Here is a 21,761-nt window from a genome sequence, read left to right as displayed (position 1 = left end):
CAAATAAGATGAGAGGTTAAGTGTCATTTCAGTACTACAAGGACAGATGATAAGCCATCCTAGCGGAGCTCTCGCGCGCGCGAAGAGCTCGCGGCGGAGCACCATAGGTAAGAAAATTGGGTTATCTATGTATCCAAGAAATTTTGGTTATGACGTAATCGTAAGACCTGACACCTGGACAAATTGTTTACATATTAGTCTTTTATAACATTTCATTTTCTTGGCTTCTTCCACTGGACGGTTTCCAATTTATGTTTTTGTTGCGTGACAGTGAAAACGATCTATTGTTCAGTGTCTTTTCAGTCTTTTGCATTACATAATTTCGCGATTGCATCCATCTGCAGCACCAAGAAATAACTTTGTTTGACTGGGTCAAAATTCGTCCCCCACAACACTCCCATAGCCCACCGCAGTCAAACGTGCAATAGAGTCTCGAAGGAAATTCGAAGTAGTTAAGATTAATTGCATTTCTGAAACTATATACGGGCTGTCCACTCTTGGTCCCCGGGAACCAGTGACTGGGTACCGGCACAAAATGGTGTTGTTTTCACACCTTGAGTAGCAGATATGTAACTGTGTACATAGTTACCCCATTTCACTGTGTGGGACGCCAATTTTTAAATTTGAGCTTAGTGAGCAAGTTTGTGCCCCCCACCATACAAACGTCTGTAAAATTTCGCGACTTTGAGGATCTATATCTTCGTTAGTTTTCAACAAATCACTTTCAAACTTGGCAATTTTACAGACATTTTAAGGCGCTCTTTCCAGTGGTGTCGACGGATTTTCCCTAACTTGTCCATGTCAAAAGTTGCAAAAAACCGTGAAAAGGTCCACTTTGGGGGGCAAATAAGGTGCATTATGCCGGGGAGATGTAAAAATGGCGAATCCAACTTACTTCTCTCTCTGGTACCGTTTTGTGTTGTTTCAAAAGGAAATCCAAATCATTGCCATCGCAGTATTCAAGAACTGTACAAAACCTGAAAGATCAAGGAAAAACACGTCAGTGCTGATCATAGCTGCGATGTACAAGACCTGTTATAGGGAACGTTTTAAACAGAACGTTCTGAGATTTAACATCGTTTTAAACCACCTCTTACAAAACTAACGAGATCACAACTTTTTTCTGTGATAGGCAATAATTATGACTATATACAACTGCATTAAATAGAGAGTAAACACAACAATAACTACATTACTGTCGGTGAATTTATCGCACGAGAACTAAGCCGATTGTGACCAGGAACAACTATTCTTTTACTCCAAGACTTCCATAAATGGGCCCCATAAATGCATTGTCACCTCTCACGATAAGCAGGTATTTGTATTAAGCAGACTTTTACGACTAAATGTTCGCACTGGTTAGTGCATTTATTTTCTAGCAAAAAAAGCATATACTTACGAGTGCTGTCCAATCTCAAAGACATCATAAAGATGGACAATACGCTGCAAGATAAAGAGAACGGTTACGTACCACATGTGCATGTAGTGAAGCAAGATTAGAGTCTGTCACTTATACACCTGGTGGAGTGGGGCATTGTGAGGGTAAAATGTCTTGCCCACATTACCCATAATTCACCTTGTTTAGCTCCCACAATTTTGAATAAGCATTGTTTTCGTATTCATGCAGTGGAGGTCAAAGAAATGTACCAAACTATTTGCTTCACACGTAAAATTGTTGTTTTGCCCATTAAATTCATTGTAGTTTGAATTCGAAGTTGCTGTCGTGGTTGTCGTTGCGGTTACTCCCTAAAGACCTTTTAAGACGACAACGGCAACGAGAATTTCTCTAAACTGAACAGTGCCCGCGTGTCGCCCGCGCGTGAACCAGCGTCATTTGGCGGGAAAACATGATAGCTGCCGTCATTCTGCTACGGGTTTTAGCGAGAATGTCATAGAGACGGAGACAAGTAATTAAATATTAAACGTTTTGTCACTTTGCGGTCAGGAAAGGGCTCATTAACTTCCTTCGAATAAAATAACCGTGTTAACTTTTCTGGAATAAGGCTTTCAGGAGTGTCTTTTTTTTAGAATGCGCGAAAAAAAAGACTTTATCAGTCAAATCACGTCCTCTTAGCCGTCTGTTAACCCGTAGTAACATTAATAGACGTTAGCACTTATCTCCCTACTCTAAACTGACATTTCCCTCTCAGTGGCTCTTACAAGACACTTCCCTTTTCCTACATAAAATTTCTGTCTCTTGAAATTTCTGCTTGATAAAATGTTCATGAAAGTCTGAGTCTCTTCAGTAGTTTAGGGAATAAAATTTCAGGATGGCACAGTAATATTCGATGCCGGAGCATCGGATCTACAATCTACCACCTAAACCACTAGACTACCAAGGATTTTCTGGGACGAAGTGCTTTAAGTTGGAAGTATATAGCATCAACCCTAACCCAGGGGAGGATCCAGGATTTTTTTTTAGGAGGGGGTGCACTCGTCTCTTGCTCTACTTCAACACCAATAAACCACATAGTTTTTTTTTGCAGCATACCAGTTGTATTACAAAACCGCAGGTTATCTCAGGAAGTGGGGGGGGGGGGTGCGCACCCCCTGCACCCTCCCCCTAGATCCGCCCCTGTAACCCTTAATAGAAGCTAACCGTTTTTCGAGTCAGTGCTTAACCCTAATCACTATTCTCAGGGCTTAACCCCAATCAGTATTGATAGTCAATGCGGTAATCAAGAGAGCCACTCACAGGGTGATCCAGAGTCTTGTGAATATTGTACTCCGGCAACGCATGCCTGCAACAAGAGAAAAAACAAGATGTGGACATGAGCAAAGGGAAAAGAGGAATAAGAGAAGGGGTGTAAATACAGAATAAAAGACAAAGAGAAAAAGGTTTGGGAACTACAGTGTGAAACAAAGTAAAGGCAGACGTACTTGATATAATTTGCTTTTCTATCTTCTTTCCAGTCATTACTGAGTTGATGTATTTTGCAGGCCACATATCTGTGTTCTAACAAGTCATAACCCTAAAATAATTCAAAATATAAGAAGGACGATAAATAAAAACGAAGAATGATCGCACCCGTCGAGCCGTTGATACCCCGGCCTCTTAGCTCTAACAATCAAACGAATCTAATCTCCCCTTATGATATAAGAGAGCTTTAGAGATTTTCTCAGTTCTAAGTAGTGCTCTAGCGTGAACCAACGTCACTCTGGCGGGAAAACGTGGAAGCCGTCGTCATTCTACTACGAATTTCAGCGAAAATGTTGCAGTGGTGGGAACAAGTTCGTTATCAAATGTAAGAAGTTTTATCATTTTGCTATCGGGAAAGGGCTTAACCTTCTTCAGGCTTGTACGGGATTCCGGTTAGCTTGTTAGCTCAATATAATTGTTAAGAGCGCTGCACCGGGATCACGCAGGTCGAGGGTTCGAATCCCATACAAGCCTGAATTTTTTTCAGGCTTCCTTTTCGCAACTGTAAAAGTTGTGTCTATAACAGCGATGATCTTCTTTCAAATAATTCTTCACCCAGAAGTTCTCATATATGATTTTCATATATTCATAACTTCGTAATTCACCTTATAAACTTCACTGAAGCCTCCTTTGCCCAGCAGATTCAATAACAGATATCGCTTGTTTAGAGTGGGGTGATCTTTAAATCTGAAAAGCGATTGCAGTAACAGGGGATGTTTAGCGAAAAGACAGCTACATGTGCGAGTAATCAAAGTTGTGGATGACCTAGTCGGGGACCCTAGAAAAATTACCCAGTGGTCTAAAAATCAGGTAACGAGGCTTCAATAAGTGATAACCTTGTACTGCCTCCATGAAAAGTCAGAAAAATCCTAAATTTTTACGCAAACAAACAAAAAAAAGGGCTTTTGAGAAAAAATTAAAGTAAAAGGACAAAAAAAATTGAGTAGGCAGAAATGTTTTTTTCCGCAGCAGTTCACATAATTTTTGGCCAAAAACTGTCTACCTGGCTGAAGCCAAGCTCCAGGCTACAGTCAAAGTAACTTTGTAATCCATACAAGTTACAGTAACTTAACAGGAGCAGCACATCAAAGTCGATAAAGCTGCATGTACTAAAATGAGACTTACTTTGAGCTATCTTCATTTTGTATCCTCTTTAACTCTCGTATATGCAGCATTCTTTCCCTGTCTAATTTTTCTAATTCCGTTTGGACATCTGTTTCCTCCTGGGGATAATTCAAGGTAACAAAAGTTTCTACATATGACCCGCAGCCACTATGTTGTGAGATTGGTTCGCATAAAAGTGCGATTTATTTTATTTTCAAAAATACACAATTTAACTTTTTTGAGTCCATGAACAAAAATGATTTTCTGAGGCATCCATTCAAATGAAACATCCTTGGCATTATTATTGTTCGTGGTCAGTGCAACCCCAGCATATGACTGTTAATTAGGTTATAACAATTTTATGTAAGCCGTGAGCAAGCTCACTTTTTGGGGGTATTGCGTGAGTATTTAGGTGGCAAGCTTTCCCAGCTAATGACGACTGCCCTGCTGCCAAGATGCTTGCATGATACCCCGACATGCATGCTGGCAGCTCTGCTCCCAATATAAAGGTCAGAAAACAATCTGATGTCAAATAATAATGCTCTTGATTGAAAGTCATAAAAACTATACTGTCATACTAACAAAGTCCTTCTGTACCACACTTTTGCTATTTTTTTCTTTTGCATTTTTTGGTCAATTTTTCTAATCTCCTACCACACGTGCTCCAAGAGGACCAAAAATTAAGAATACATGTTTGCACAGTATTTCAAAGCAACCAAAGGCCACAGGAAAGCCTGGCTGAAGTGATAACATGTCACTTGTCAGTGAAAACAAGAAAACAGGATATCACAATTATTAGAGAACTGGGCTGCTTCTCTAGCATGGTGTCTGGGCTCATGAAATACAACAAGCTTAAAAAAGCTGCTTTCACAAGCAATTCAAGCCATGCAACCTGTTATCAGTAAACTAAGGCTACCCGACATTCACATGGCACCAGAAAAATTTTCGACCAGCTGAAAAATTTGACTGGCCAATTTGTTCCCTCTGTTCACATGGTACTTTGAACAGCTAGACAGTTAAGGTGGTTCTGTGTGAAAAGAATACTTACACTTTCAGCTGGTCAAAATTAACGTTGCGGGTGGAATCCCTGTTTTCTTGTTTCCCGCCCTTTTAGATCACGTGATGAGTTTTTTTTTTGTAGTTTGAAGTTACTCGATATCAGTTGGAGCGATTCACACGTGGTAACAACGTTTTAACGCTTGAAAACGAATATATATCCTTGTTTTTACGGATTCGTTGGTCTTGTCCGAAGTATATATATCCTTGTTTGTACAGATTGGTTTGTTTTGTCCAACCAGTTTACGAGTGGATTTGCACCTTACAATTAATTTTGTCCAGTGCCATGAGATTGTACCCTGAGATAACACACACGAGGTGTAAATTCAATTCCATAATGATGAACAATGGGCTATTGTAATATTGTGATCATCCTGCACAATTTTCATACACGTGAATTAATTAATCTACATACCTTTTTCAAAGCCAAAGCTCTGAGTTTTAAAATTTCTTCTCTCTCATGGTATTCCATTGGTGACAGGCTGTTTTAACAGTACACACAGTCGTAAAATTATTTTGTTAGAGAAGATTAATATATATTTTTTATGTAAAGAGAATTTTTTCCAGTATCAAGTCAATACTCAAATTGAAGCTACTTCTGTCAAACTGTTCTCCATAAATATACCAAAAGGGAAAAAGAGCAATCATATTCTTGGCATACTCTTTAGCACACCTGAATATAGTGGCAGGAAAGTAACAGCAACTTTTTAATATGCAGTTCTCTGGGTTGGTACAGATTTTTGGATCCAAAATTCAAGACTTTTTCCAGACTATTCCCAAAACAATAGCTTATTAATTTTTTCAGACTCAAGGTTACCAAATAGGTAATCAATAGAGACCCTGAAAAAGGCAAGAACTAAGCTTTTTTCGTGATGCACAGCAAATGTACAGTAAACATGGTGCAATGCAGACATGCACACGTAAGAGAGTTTTTTCAAGAATTCAAGACTCTGTCTTTGTAGGAACCCTGAGTTTTTCTTGATTTAAACTACAACTAGGAAAGAAACGAGGCAGTCTTGGGTTTGAGTTGATCAGATTTTTGGCTTCATTCCAAGCACTGGACTGGATTTGCTTCTCCAAAGCCCAAGCTTGACTCCCCAAACACACTTGTACTGTAAAATACATAGCCATCAGGTTTGCCACTTGCTAATTGGGTTCTTAACCTTGTTTATTTTATTTGAATTATTTATTGCACTGATTTAATTGCTCTGTCCTGCTACAGTGTAGGGTAAATAGAGATTGTTTTTCTTTTTTTCATGTTCTAACACATGTAATTGGTCAAGTACATACACTGGTGAGCCTGGTCTTGCAAACTGACCACTCTCCCCACTGCTTGTCCTTGGAAGCTTCTTTTCTTTTGTACCTGGAAATAAAAGAAAATTAATATTAATTAATAATTAGAATTATCAAATAATTTCAAACAAGACCTTCCCGGGATTCTATTCCATCGTGCATACACAATAAATGAGGATTAGGTCCAAGAAAACAATTTCATACAAATCTCTGTAATTTTCAATTTCATTGTCAACCCAAACTGAGAGATGGTACCTTTGTTCACAATGATGCAGAAAAGAGCAATTTAGTATAATCAATTGAGAAACAAAATACTGTACAATCTCTTTTCTGTACCTTGATGTCTGCTTTAATACACAAGCTTCTTAAATGTAGATCTATGCATTTGCAAATCATGTAACAAGTGACAATGATGGTGGTACATGTACTGGTGGAATGGGGGGGGGGGGGGGGATAAAGGGGACAAGGTCCGAGCACATGCAAGCCTCTGTACACAGCCTCATACAGTGGAACCTCAATTCAATGAGGTACCAAGGGACTGGGAAAATTTGCTTGTTATATCGAGGGCTCGTTATAAATTATTGAAAACCTCGATTTCACAAATTTTTGGCAAAACAAGCAAAACGTTCATTATATTGACGTGTAGTTAATGATTAATTTCCAACGCCGAGCATTTCCGGATCTGAACAATTTCTGTAATAAACAATAACAGTAAATTTGTATAAGAAGCTATAGTCTTAGTTCAGAGCTTTACATAGCAACAGCACTAGAAACACAAGAACAGGCCAACAAAACTGCTTAAAACTACTGTACACATAAATTTTATCCTTGTTGGTCTGTTTCGCATTCATTTTTAGCTATCTTTTGGTCATATGAGGTATATTTTAAGTTTGCGTATATGGATTGTGTTAGTTACAACGAGGATAATTTTACATTAAAACAAGGTTCATTATATTGAGGGTTTTTTCCATACATTTTTTTGTAATTTTGGCTGAGCTGAAGAAAATCATTGGTTTTACCAAGCAATTCGTTAAATAGAGGTTTGTTAAATCAAGGTTCCACTGCAATAAACATTTTGTGTATTGTACTGCAAGCTGACCAGAGACAAGGGAGGGGGGATCAAAGTCAGAGTAACCCTGCCCACCACACCACCACCCCTTGTGCCTCCTTGATTATCAAGTTCAACTCGATTGTCCTTCAACTAACACCCTGTGCTTATTGTGATATTTGAATCAAATGAATGACTCACTTGAAGTGTTAGAGGGTGGCTTTTTCTTGGCCAAAGTTTTCTTTTGTTTTTCTAACTCTTCCCTTTGTTGATTTATTCTCTCTTGTTGCCTAAGACATACATAAATACATGTAAGTAAAATACATAATTAACAAATAATTATATCCTTTGTGTTTCCTTTGGACAATCAACCCTTTTTATAATACAAGGTTTTGATGTGAAGTTGTGTGTATTAGCTTATTGAAAAAAAGACATACTATTATTTTGTTAACCTCACTATGTTGAAAGAGTTTACACCAGAATTTCATTTTGAGCTACAGCAATAAAAAACATTACAAAGAAAAATTACAAGTATAATGCAATTACATGGGCTTTGTTGAAATGGTGTAATCTTGAAGTGCCCATAACCTTTAAATTATTAATTTTATTTTGTTAAATGAAAGTATACATTACCACTAGAACCTCTGCAAAATAATTTTGGAATTTGAACAAAATGCATTTTTATTTACAATTTTTTAATTCTATATTTCTTTAGTACACCGATTCCACTGATCAGGAAATGGACAGGCTCATAATAAGTGATGAAAATGAGACATTAATTTATTCTGCAACTCAAAAACTGGATTTTATGGATGCTCATCCCTTTCCAAGGGGACCATTGTTATCAGCATATTTTACTAGTTAACAGCTTTTTCATTTGTGAATTTGAAGAATAGTTAGTTTCAGCCTTTATGTGAACAGTGACATTGTTTCCTTCTATAAAAAATAGCAAAAGAAATAAATAAAGAAAAGAATAAGGTTATTACGCAGCAAGTTCCTTGAAGGCATGTCCTTCAACCCATGTTTCCACAAATGATACTCCTTGCCTGTAAAAGGAAAGTTAAACATAAGTCACTTTCAATCTGCAAAGATCTTTAACTGGCTGAAAACTGTAACTGTATTGATAATTGTAATTTGTTTACCCATGTAACACTTAGGAGTTCTTTAGTATCCAGAGAAAAACCTCTGGGAGTATGGGAGAGAACCATCAACAAACTCGACCCACATGTGATTTCAACACCAGGACTGGAACCCAGGTGACATTGGTGGGAGGCGAGTGCGCTCACCACTGTGCCACCCTTGCTAAAGGTAAGATTTTACTACTGTAAAAATTAATTATTAATTGTTACCTGACAGGAACAAACTGTCCAAGCCGCAGTCTGTTCTTCATACATCTTTCTCTCCCAGCCTTTTTTTCAAGAGTGGACTGTTCGTAAAAAAAAAAAAAACATGGGACAGGGTTAATAACATAATATTATTGTCACTGCAAAAGCCTCTACTGAATATACAGTGTAAATACAGTGAAACCTGTATTAAGTGGACTAAATTGGGGAATGCTGTACAGGATGTCCGCCTAATACAGGTTTCGATAGATAACGTCATATGAGGTGTCAAATGCCATTCAAATAAACAGTGGAAACGTTTTAGAATACTCCCAGAGACTATGACAATATACATTTGCATGAATTTCTTTATTAAAGAGGACCAATATAGTACCATAAACATAGATGGCAACTCAAATTTGAAGATTTAACTCAGATGAGTGCAACAAGCTCTATACAAACAAAACGAAATAGAAAACAATACTGTACTGTGAAACTAATCAAATAAGTTCACCAAGTTACGTTTTTTAACGTAAAAATCGAGAAATTTGTGGGTAGCAATCTTTCGCATTTGGGGACTTTGGCTACTGTCCGCTTAATAGAGGAAGTCTGCTAAATACAGTGTCCTCTTGCATGTAATACAAGTTTCTCTGTATTGATGACTTACAGATGTTATAAGTAGTTTCTTGTTGATGGCTAAACATTTCTCAAGGCTTTCTTTTGCTTTGGCAACAGCTTTCTAGAGGTTGAGAATGATAAACAGAGTAGTAGACTTTTCAGTAACCACAAATATAATGTGACCAAAAAAATACCCAATCATGTATACTTTTTGGCTGGCCTAAATAAGTGTTATAATTATTTTGTACTGAACACCATCACTGATAATAATGTCTTGTAAAACTGATAAAAAGTTCTCAAACAAAAAAATGTAATTGAGTAGGTGGAATATCAATGAACGAATGACTTTTATTTCAATATGGAAGTTTTGATAAATTTAAAACTTCTTTACGAGAAAGCTGTATTGTATGTAAAGGTCTATTTAGAGAGGCCATTAAAGTACAAAAATTAGGTTTACAAAATTAATCTCTACCTGCTGGTAATTAAAAATACTTAGAATCTGAATAAAAGGAAATTTATGGATTTGGTGACAATTTGACAGCCACCAACAGGTTCCTTTTAAAAATGCTCTTAGATTGAACTGATTTCAAGTTCTGAGGCAGAGAGTTCCGCTTTTATGCTCCCCTCTACAAAGTCAAATCTTTGTAGCATTCTGTTTTTGGAACAAGTAATATTTCAATATTCCAAATACTTGTTTGAGATTTATTGGGGTTGCTTTCGCAGCTCATTGGAAAGAGTTCCCTCCGATAATTATTCAGGCATGCCGTCTGTCCCTTCCCATGGCTATTAAGCCTGCCCCCCTCTCTAATAAGCCCCCCTTTTCAGGGGAAGAAAATTAATAACGCCTCCCCCGTCTCTTTTAAGCCCCCCTAGTCACCCTCCCTCTCATTATTCTTCACTAATCTACATGTAAATGATAGACTGCAAGGCTCAAAATAATTTCCGGAGAGCCTTCGGACACGATGACCGGCCAAATTCATTTTAACTCGGTCACTTATCGTTTCTGGCCAGTCAAATTTATGAGATAAATATCTCTTAAAACCAGGGGCAAAAAACAGCTGTGGGTTCAGATATTTCGCGGGGTCGAGGGGCCGCGAAATTTGTTAGAAATCTTATCTAATACATGTCGATACAACCTATTTGAAACTTATCTCGGCTATTATTGGGGCTGTTAATTGCCGTTGTTGTTAAAATAGAACGTGATTATCTCTTTTAAAAAACTTTAAACACGCTCGTCAAATCAGCACAAAATCAATCCATTTCTAGCGAAATTTGTCCAGAAAATTCCCACGAAATTGGCCGTTTTTATCTATTGGTTTTCAGCGAAGTTTGTCCCGAAAATTTCCGCGAAATTCCCGTGATATCAGCCGATTTTTCTGCGAATCTCTCTAAAAATCCCGCGAAACTTGACTTTTTTCTCCGGGACCGATTCAGACGCCCTTAAGTTGTTGCTTAACATATTTTTAATTTTGTGACCGAAAGCGCGTGAACCCCAATGTCTGTTTCAATGCGCGAATTGTAAACAACGGTTGTAGTTGTAGTTGTATTTCACCCAGGATTTCAGATCAACGTTTCGCAATGCACAGTGAATCGCTACATACTAATACCAATTGAAACAACTGATTTCATTTTCAATACGATCGATTGTGACCGGTCAACATGACCGGCAAGACGAAAAGTTGACTGGTCAACTCCCCAATCAGTCCGGACGTTGTCCGTTGACCGGCCGTTATTTCGAGCCCTGGACTGTATTTTAATCAATCATGACTTGGTGTGGATTGATCCAGGATGGTTTATTAACCTGTGCAGTAGTCATCTTCAAAGTCAAAGTGAGATGTATAATGCTTTTGTTAATCTTGAAACCAATCTGCCACTCATATTTTATCTAACTGCTCACCTGTTGTGCTTCAACTTGTTTTTTGTAGTCTTCAACAAGCTTAAGAAAAACGAAACAAAGTAAATCATCTGTAACAAAATAAAAGAAACCTGTACATTGTATAAAGCAGGACTGCTTGCTGATATTGTCATGTACAGCTGTAAATACAATGTAAGTCTTGGAAGGTGGGATTTGTAAAAATACATCGTACTATAATTATGTACTTCAATACACCTGTACATGTATATGTCAGAGGGTCAAGTAAGAAGAGCAAAATCAATAAGTGAAATATAATATAATATAATTTATAACATAATAATAAAACTTCACAATTCAGGTTACCCCTTTAAGCTCTTCAATCTTGCTTTCCTTTTGTTGGGAAGAGGCCACCCCTGTTGACAAAAAGGCCTCCATTTCCTACAGGAAAAAAATAACATTAACAAATACCATTGTAAGCTTTTAGAACTTGGCAAGTAGTCCTTTCACTACTGTCTTAATTTAATCAGTTTTCTGATTACAATGAGCTGAACTGATCCTAACCCTAAATTATAGTAAACTTAGCAATCAGTCATGTAAATGATAACAAAAAAGAATAAACTAACCCGAAGACTTTCAGTTGTCAATATTGTCTGCAAAGAAAAGACAAATTAAATTACTATAAACAACTATACATCATCATCATCATCCTTAGTATAATTGATACCAGGGACCTGTGTACAGCAATGGCAAATCTTGGCATTTGGGAAGAAATCTCTATGAATGTCCCGTCCACTTCGGCGGTCAAAGGATGATGATGATGATGATGATAATAATTGATACCAAGACCAATATCATCATTAACCTTTTACATGTTATAATCAACAAAATTATTACTGTAACACTAATTTAATTTTATCAGTGATGTTGCTACAAATAGTTACATGTATAGTGAGTCCTGGGACTCATCTTGTGAAAAATTTTGAGTCCCAGTCCAGAACCACTGAGTCCCAGTTCAAAAAACAGTAAGTCCTAACTTGAAAAATAATGCTTGGCCCTTTATGTGACCAGGTGGATAAAGGATATTCTTTTGTAAAGCACAACAAAGTCTTTAGGAATTGTGCATTTTTCAACAATGGCCACAAGAATAGCCACAGAAATCATACGAACAGAATATCCTACAATAAACATCGTCAGATCGATCAATTGATCTTTGCGTCCTACATGGGACTCTGCCATATCCGTTTGTGCATTTTAGGGGATTTTTATGGATTTTTTAGGATGCAGGACGAAGACGTACATGTAACAAAATCACTGTATTAATATTTTTCATTATCATCATGATCATTGTTTTGCTGGTAGAAGCAAAATCTCACATGAGAGGCACAAATGAAATACATTCCATATACATGTGCTTAATTCAACCACCAATTTAACATTCATAAATCATACCTTCGACTGTAAGAGTGAAGTTGTAGTTTTGATAGGAAAGAGTTATGATCTTAATAGAGTAACTTACAAGAATGGCTTCAAAAGGGAACATTTTTTGCCAAAGGCCACTTATCCCTTTTATTGTGAAAATTGGATTTTACCATTTGCTGCGTTTTGTTTGTGCATTCTGACTTGTAATGACATTTCTACTCACATTTTTAGGTTTTGAAGGCATTGTAGTGCAACTTTGATAATCATGCACAGAGTGAATTACTGAGTAATACAACATGCAGCAAAATCTCCAATATTAAAAACATAAATAACGAACCTGTGTTGACTCATGAACAAATATTCCAGCTGAATCAACACCATCAGAGCCATCTGATTCCAGTTCAGGAGCCAGCGGAGCTTTTAGTGGATATGGTAAAGTGGAACTACTGTCTGCATGAAACTGAAATGCAAAATAAAGGAGTTGCCAGCAATAAACCATCCCTAAAACTCATTAGGAACCTTTGTTAACCCTTTAAGTGCCAATAGTGACCAACAACAATTTTCTCCTAATAATATCCATACATTGTTAAGAGATAAAGTCATGAGAATTAATAAAATGATCACCAAAGGGAAAATGCCTTGATCTTTTATCAAATTCTCTTAACTAGTTCTTTAAGAAAATGTATAGAGATCAGTTTGGAGAATTTGTATGTGGATATTAGGACTTAAAGGTTTAAGATCCAACGATGGGAACAACAGCCAAAATGTTGCCCAAAAGTAAAGTTACATTCTTTTAATCTTCATCACGATTATTCCAATTCACTTGCTTTGCCATTAATGTAGGCAAACTCTCCTGGAATTCAATTTCTAAGAACCATTATTCATGTTCAGAAAAAGAAAGAAAATTTTATTGCTGCTTTTTTACATTTTCCATAAAACCAAAAAATTAGAGATTTTTATGTCGTACTCATGCAGTGACAGCCAAGAAATAACAAAAAAGCATGATTCACATGCAAAATTGTTACCTGGGATGTAAATGATGGCATTAGATTCAGAGGGCTTTTGCGTGAAGCAGAAGCATCATTCCGTAACAGAAAAACAAAAAAAGGAGAGTAAGAGTAGTTTCTCTGAAGAAAACTTAATTGTACTGAGTGTTCATTACATGTACATTAAAGTAAGAACTAAAAACACTGACATCCATTGTGAAAAAGTTTTAAAAAGAAAGCATACCTTAAAGTACTCTGTAATTTTTGCTTCAGAACGTCCACTCTTACTCAGAACACCTTCAAAAAAAAAACAAAATGATTTAAAAAACATTATGTAAAAAAATTTCCAACTTAAGTTATGATTATTGATGGGTACAATAACATGAATATTATTTCAAATCCTCCTAAATGTGCATGTAGTTATGGGGCACCATTTGTAAACTTGCCTGTGAATAAAACCTTTCAGCGATATATAAATTATACATACATACAGCCACCGTACTGTACACATGTAACTCAACTTGAGTTATCAAAAATTAATGCAAGCTCTGTAAAGAGCAGTCTATTAATTCTTATTATAAACAATGCTTGTTTCGACAACTGTATGTAGTTACGTTGTTCTCATTGTTTATTTCTATTAGTCACTATAGTCACCGGTAGAAGTCCAAAGCTTTTAAAGTATTCATGATCAAAATCATTGCATCTATGAATAAATCAAATTATTATCAGTACTTGGAGAGTCTCCATCCTGGGCTGCTTTTCGTTTTCGTCCCGAGTGCTTTTCACTTCTCTGACTGGGTGTGATGCTCTAACAAGAGGATTATACAATGTACAACAGTTTGTTGACTCATTATGACAATACTTTTTCTGATTATGTAAATCGGGTCTCATAAAAGACTGCCATGCATCAAATAATGTGAAAACTGACCAGTAATAGACCAATTTCGATACGTTACTGTGTAAAATTCATACTTGGCTACTACGCTTGGGGAGAGAAAACAAAAGAATAGCAAATAACGAAGCCAAATACGAATTTTAATACATTGAAATTGGTCTATCATGAGAATGAACATAACCCTTACAGTCTCTGGCAATCCTAGTACAGCTTGTAGCTTGTGTTGTATGTGTATGACCCCCGCAATAAATTGAAAACTAGACTCCAAGCATCATAAAAATACTTAATTATGTCCAAAAGATGTCATTATTGAATGACTTTTTTGAATTATGAAATGAAAATTGCTCATTTTAATTGAATCAGCACAGACAAAATTCATCATAGAACTTGAGCAAAGATGTTTTTTTACGAGGCATATCAACTGGAAGTTACAAGTAGGTCCTTTGAATTCCCTTTTCCAACACTACCGAATTTTCATTGCTATCAGAGAGTGTCTTAGCTCTTATAGAGAGGATCTGCCAAAATTAGGTAAAAACCCAACCCAAGAAGGCAAAAAGCCCACTTCTGTATGATGTATTGTTCAAAAAATTAATGTCTTTGCTGAAGACCCGTATTAGGAATTATTGACAGTTGCTGCTTAGACGATTGTATGACTTCCTGTATACCTCCAACTCTTTATCGCTTCCAGTTGAGGAAATACTTGCATTACTATGCTGAGAATCTTGATTTATACTCTGGGGAATAAAATGGAGAAAACATCACTTCATCATTACAAGAAATCAATAACAAAAACAATTTTGTGGTACATGTAGACAAACATTGTAAAAATACAGTGTTGCACAGAAGAAGTCACCTGATGAAAGCAACATCTTTCTTATTAAAGTATGTCCTATTGGTAAAGACAAACTAACCACTATAAGTCAGTACTTTATAACCCAAATCACCATTGTCAGTACTTAACCTTAATCACTCTCATCAGGCCTGCAGACACAGATGTATTTCTGGTCGTCGCTTCTCTTCATCTAAAAGTAACATAAGTTACTTATTGGGTGGAGAGAAGCGCCAACTGGAAATACGTCTGTGTCTGCAGGCTGTGCTTAACCCTAATCATGATATAAACAGATCAGTGGGTCTAACTCAAACAGGGCGAACATTAGGGAGGGCAAAACCCCCTGTTTTCCCCTTTCCAGTCTTCCTACAGTGTATCTCTTTTTTCCCCATGCAACCATGGCCATACCCTCCACCGAGGGGACTATGGGGGTTTATGGTATTGCGGTATTGAGCTTTTTTCAAGCATTATTTTGGTATCATCTAACCCTGCAGTTTGCAGTTTTTCATCCTTTTGGCCAGTGATGGTATTCGGTGAAAGGAGATCCTTCACATTATTGCAGTACTGTTCATGTTCACTCTCCTGTCTAATGCAGGTCAATATTTTTTAAGACTTTAGACTTGGTGGTAAATGATTACAAAATTTCTGACAGTTAATCTATGATGAAATTGGTAAGGAATCCGAGACCATCCAATGATCAGGCTTTTAGATACTTGTACCAATCACTACAAGGTCTTCACACGTTTTCTAGCAAGGGCTGGGGTTGATTACTGGTGCATACCATGCTTGCAATAACTAGACACGCGAGGTGACTGATCATAAATGTGGTATGGGTACTTTGCAGATTTTCTGCACGGTATATCAGTATTTGCCACTTTTTCTTATGGTATTGCAGTATAGAGTACCCCCATTCGGACACTGGAGTGCAGTGCGATGGAAGAGCGCGAGAGAAAAATAACTAGAGGGAAAAGAAGGAGGAAAGGGAGAGATGAGCCCGGGAACACCTGTGAGATTTGTTTTCAAAAGGTCATTCCACCCACTTTATCGGCTAATAATCTGAACATAGTTTCCAGTGTTAAAAGTTGTCAATCAAGCAACGAGCGACATACTGCACTGTTTACTGAATTTTGAATGCCTGTTTTCAAACAAAACATTCCCAGTGGAGAGGAACAAGGCCAAAGTGAAACGGCTGTATTCGCAGGCTAAACAAAGACTCATATCAAAAGATGGTTCATGCACGTATTTAATATTCCTCAAGAGATCTGAAAGGAAAGAGCTTGTTTAAAAGCCAATAAATGGTAAAATCTGGAAGCCCTGCACTCTCTTGACAAGATCCAGCCTCAGAACAATAAATTTCTCCTGTTCTTTAGAGATGATATTCCACATTAACCATGTTGCTTATTTCGAATCACTTCACCACGCTTCCAAGATAACCTGATGTGTAACCTCATTGCTAGCGCATCACATTTCCAATCAACGTAATGAACCTCAAAGTGCTGACAAGAGCTGTCAAAATAGACCAATCATAGGGTATACCAGAATCTGGTATACGGGAACGAGCTTTTGTTAAAAAGTCTTACAGGCGTTCCCTCGCTCTCAACCCTAACCCACCCTCTCTTTGTTTTTTTTTTCTGCTCACATCTCTTTGGGCTATCAGGCTACCCTCCCCACCCCTCACACCTCCCAATCTGGTCTCCTTATAAGCTGCCAGGCACTTCCCTAAAATTAATATACATTACATTAATTGCAAGAAATACTAATGAAATTTAAAGCTTATTACTGAAGTTTATGACCACCATGCCAGGATATAAATCAGTGACTAGAAGCAAACAAAATGGCGTCCATTTATAATCAGAGAAAAGCTGTTCTGAAATACCTAATTTTAAAACCACCAGGCAAATATCTACCATGAAACATTTGAGGTTAATTTATTTTAACGCACCCGAGGAGTGTGAAATCTCGCCTCTAGAAGTTCACGTTTCTGTGGGTCGAGTGCTTCAAGGCGCGAAAACTGTATTTCGGTAAGTATTTCTCCCTCGCCGTTCCGCGAGTCATTTGCTGTTGCCACTGAAACAATACAATGGAAAGAAGTTTCAGTTGGAATATGTACAACCAGAACAATGCCAATAACAGTTTAGTTTCGAAGTGTGACACGACAGGCAGGCCAGAACACGCAGATGGGCTTACTTGAATTTCTCTGGCTCATCTGCGAAGTTTCACTTCCCTCCAGATGCAACTGAAATACAACGCTGCTAGCTTTTCCCGAGCCAGTAGGCTCCACCATATTTCAAGACATCGTCTGAGGCTGATCGAGATGGAAAACGCATGGTCTAACAGTTCGAATTCCTCGCAGAACTCATTTCAATATTTCATGTTTTGCATGCACGTCTCGCAGTTCTCGAGAAACGCAAAGCCTGGTTACCAAGATTTTGCCACCGGCTGAGGAGTGGGGAGGGGAAAGGGGAGACAGGGGAGGGGACAGTGGAGGGGAGGGAGTCAGTAGGGAAAGAATTTCTAGAGACCCTACTGATAGAACGTTGCCCGCGTTGACATGAAAAGCTTAGACGTCGCCCCACAGCTAACCAAGAAAGAACAGATGGTAAGCCATCCTGCCTTTACTCAGTTTCAAAAACCAACTGAAACTTGGAAAGCATTAAGGTAATTATTAAAAAGTGCTTTACTAGTGTGCACCAGGTTCATTTGTGCATAGACTGAGACGCATGTATCGTTCAGTTATTTCTTCTCTTTAGGCACAAGGAGAAATGAGAACCTTTTGCCCGAGGTTCTAACCCCAGGAGGGATTCTCCAGATCTCAAGTGACCGCAGGAGCCTCACCCGGTGACAGGGATGATCGGAGGATTTTTTTGCGTGGGAAAATTTTGGCAAGTATTTTTTGGGGTAGTTAATTCAAGTAGGGAGTTTTTTGGGTGTTCAAAACAATCGGAAGATTCGTGCAGTTCCCGCGTATCCCGGCCGCTTAGTTCCTCTGGAAATTTTCGGGCTCGGAAATTCGACATGGGATTTTTTGGGGTTTAAATTTTGGTCCAGGGATTTTTTTGGGTTTCGTTTGAAGCCCTAGAGATTTGTTTGGCTGATTTTTGCCCCAATCGATCATCCCTGCCACTTCGATTCAAAACCGGAGTACCCCCCGGGGGTTCCAACAACACAGTTAACAGTCATAAGATCTTAGTGAAGGCTCTGGTGAAGAGCTCTGGAGTCGAGATTGGTAAAACCTGTAACAAACGGTAATAATTGGACACTTGTATCAGTCTCCAAAGTTGACCGGTTTTTACTAGTTTGATTGTCAAAGAACACCACAAGAAAGTATACAGGTCAAAAGCTTCTATTCATTTATTCAGAGCGAGGCGAGGCGCGAAGCGCTGAGCGGACTGAGTTCATAACCTCGTCGCGCGCGCAGTACGTGGACTGCGCGTGGATCCTAGCGAGCTGCAAACCGATCGTGTCCGCCATGACGTCATACAGTAGTTTGACGTCACGACGCATTTTTAGTTTCTGGGCAATTCCACTGAAAGCGATTTTCCATCAATGTCCAAGGTGCTTGGTTGTTTTGCGGTCGTTTTAGGAGTCGGTAAGTGCTTTTTGCGATGAATTTCGAAAGCAAAAGTATTTTTAAGAGCTAATGGAAGCGATTTTGGATAATTAGCCCTAAGATATGAGCGAAACTTGATGTAACACTGAAGACTCAGGCAAAACACGTTTTGTTCGCAGGCGAGTTTATACCGTATCGGCTTAGTTGGGCATCTGTTTTTTAAATGCGATGAAATGTGTTTAAGTTAGGTTTTCACCGTCAAAAAAGCAGACATTCTTCTCAAAAGTGTCGCTGATCTCTTGTTTGATGGAGCTCGATCAACTTTATACAAGGTGCGCTGACGGAAGTTCTAGGGAAAAGGCTGTTAATAAAATATTATCAACGTCTTCGCAATATGTTTCAAGTTGCATAGTGTCATAGTGGTAACGCGTGCAGGAAGTCCCGAGTTCGATTCCAGGCAGGACCTGTTGTTCTGCCTCTCTTCTTTACTTTTGCTCTTTTCCTTGACGTCACGTCTTCTTTTCAGTTATTGTAGTTTTGTTTTGTTTCTTTACATAGCTTTCTTTCCTATTGCCTTATTTCCCTTTTAACTTCTTGCCGTTCTCCCGTAGTCCTTCGCGAGGTCCTGCGATTCACGGCCAAACTGGCCGATATATCCGCAAACTGCGCCGAGCACTTTATCAAGTACGAATGTCTTGATTACAGCTTGTCAGTGGTCCAGGCAGCATAGGTTATATGCATGGGTTGGTGGGTATCACGCGACGCCAAGGCGATGAAATATTGGCGAAGGGGCAATTATACTCCTTACATATGCTTGTGCAGGTTAAATCGATCATGCGCATATCCTCGCTATATGGATGCAATTGTGACATAAACGACTATGTCTGGCGGGAGAACAGAGAACTGCTTACAAATATGGCTGAACTTCCTGTGATTCAACTGAGATTTGGTGATACAGGGTAAGCTGGAGACTATAAACGAGGCTACCACACCCTTGGAAAACTGAAGTGTTATGGCATAAATCGAGAGTGTTGCAAGTTATATAGACAAGTACCAATGAAAGACAGAGTGCATCAAGGCAAAAAATCAAACGTCTTTTACATCTGTTAAGAAACTAACATCGACGGTACTTAGGTATCAACTACCTTACTCGCTTAAATTGAACATAGCTAGCTTATTAGATGAAAGATGATCATCGCAGTTACAGACGCAACTTGTGCCGTTGCGAAAAGAAAGCCTGAAAAAAATTTAGGCTTGCACGGGATTCGAACCCTTGACCTCTGCGATAGCGGTGCAGCGCTCTGACCAATTCAGCCAACAAGCCAACTGGGAGCAGGTCGTTGAATTGGTTCGTTACAAACCGTGAAATGATGATGATGAGAGTTATGAATATATGAAAATCATATATGTGAACTGCAGGGTGAAGAATTAGATGAAATATGATCATCGCAGTTTAATACAGACGCAACTTTTGCAGTTGCGAAAAGAAAGCCTCCCCGACAATTCTTGAACGGATAAACATAAACAACACTAACACCAGAAGGCTAGCTGTGATTACTGAACTCGTTTTGTGGTCTTTGAACTATAATTGTGTCTTCTCTGAACTACACTTACTGAAAAAAATAAAATTGAAGCAAATGGATGTGGATACTTAGAAAAGATCGTTCCAATACTATGTCAGCAAGCTGACGTTAAATCAAGTCCGGTGCATAGATTGACTGGCCTGGCTTATTAGTTCTTAACTGAAGACGTAAAAGGAACTAAAAGAAGTCAAATGATGAAGCGATTTTATAGAGTATGTAAACTTAATACCAGATGAAAATGAAAGAAATCGCATCTGTTTCGCACACAAAATGAGATTTTAAGGCGTTACTATTTTACTTTCAACTAACCACCAACTGGATCAATTAACTATTGGCACTCACTGAGTCTTGAAATTTCAAAATGGCTGTAATAAAATGGTAATTGAACTTGTCGTGTCGTGCAATTTTGGTCTGAAATCATGCTTGTGATATCAAATCGAACTCTCCCTGTGCACGCATCTGATTTTAAAATCACGTGTATGATTTCAGACCAAATTCACTCCACTTATATTTATAATTACCCGTTTAGTTTTATTGCTGGTTTTCAGTGTCACGCTAGCAAAAATAAAAATAAAACGATAAATTCCGGAATCTGAGAAATGAAATGAGGTTGATATAGAAAGACCCTCGCCAAGATTCAGGTCAGTACGATTTTTCACACGCGAAACATTTTAAGAAATTGTTTACCCAAAATAATAGAGCGCTTTCTGTGAAGGCGCCATGTTGGTGCCCATCCGGATGGGCACCAACATGGCCACCGAAAACTAACAGAAACATCTGTCACTGAGTTTTGCTATTAAAGGGTGAATTCATCTCTCAAGGAACTCATAAACATTAAAGCAGTACCTTTCCTAATACAGTCAACTCCCGCCTTGCGGACACCTCGTTATTACGGACACCCCGCTATTACGGACAGCAGCAAAATCCCCGGCGAAAGTTACAGACGTTTGACTGAAATAAACTCCCGCTATTACGGACTCTCGCTACTACGGACTTACGGACACTTTATTCGGTCCCAACGTCACAATTTTATTGTTTTCTCTCTCGTTATAGCGGACACCGAGCAGCATCTTGGAATATTTGCACACATATCAAGTGTATTTTTTCTGCTTTTTGAGACTGTCTTTGTCTTTTATGGTCGATTTCCGCTTCTTCTGTCCATCAGTCAAAATTCCCTCATCTTTTTCTCTTAAGGCCCACTTTGCAGTCTCGCTGCCATGAATAAGTTCGTCTAGTCTGTCCAAATGTATCCTTCCGCCGTAAATCTTATAAATAACTGGAAG

The 21,761-nt window shown here is 38.3% G+C and overlaps 2 protein-coding genes across 2 annotated transcripts in view; one reads left to right on the top strand and one right to left on the bottom strand.

The window, feature by feature from the left end:
- The window catches only part of LOC140930396 (serine/threonine-protein kinase tousled-like 1), a 109,804-nt gene extending 92,057 nt beyond the window's left edge, over positions 1-17,747 (bottom strand). The window contains exons 1-19 of the mRNA XM_073380081.1: positions 17,533-17,747; positions 17,288-17,412; positions 15,182-15,250; positions 14,354-14,429; positions 13,867-13,918; positions 13,661-13,721; positions 12,973-13,095; positions 11,840-11,866; positions 11,580-11,654; positions 11,259-11,297; positions 9,411-9,482; positions 8,771-8,847; positions 8,408-8,467; positions 7,623-7,711; positions 6,371-6,443; positions 5,496-5,562; positions 4,046-4,143; positions 3,526-3,607; positions 2,881-2,972 (exon numbers count right to left, since the gene is read on the bottom strand). Coding sequence (XP_073236182.1) covers positions 2,881-2,972; positions 3,526-3,607; positions 4,046-4,143; positions 5,496-5,562; positions 6,371-6,443; positions 7,623-7,711; positions 8,408-8,467; positions 8,771-8,847; positions 9,411-9,482; positions 11,259-11,297; positions 11,580-11,654; positions 11,840-11,866; positions 12,973-13,095; positions 13,661-13,721; positions 13,867-13,918; positions 14,354-14,429; positions 15,182-15,250; positions 17,288-17,412; positions 17,533-17,629 — 1,454 coding nt within the window. The 5' untranslated portion in view covers positions 17,630-17,747. The remainder of the gene's footprint in view (positions 1-2,880; positions 2,973-3,525; positions 3,608-4,045; positions 4,144-5,495; positions 5,563-6,370; positions 6,444-7,622; positions 7,712-8,407; positions 8,468-8,770; positions 8,848-9,410; positions 9,483-11,258; positions 11,298-11,579; positions 11,655-11,839; positions 11,867-12,972; positions 13,096-13,660; positions 13,722-13,866; positions 13,919-14,353; positions 14,430-15,181; positions 15,251-17,287; positions 17,413-17,532) is intronic.
- The window catches only part of LOC140930395 (uncharacterized), a 114,714-nt gene that overhangs the window by 17,680 nt on the left and 75,273 nt on the right, over positions 1-21,761 (top strand). The gene's annotated exons all lie outside the window — the stretch shown is intronic.

Source organism: Porites lutea, chromosome 3 (assembly GCF_958299795.1).
Source record: "Porites lutea chromosome 3, jaPorLute2.1, whole genome shotgun sequence".
NCBI lineage: Eukaryota > Metazoa > Cnidaria > Anthozoa > Scleractinia > Poritidae > Porites > Porites lutea.
Note: the sequence above shows the minus strand (reverse complement) of the source record. Positions and strands in the feature narration are given on the sequence as shown.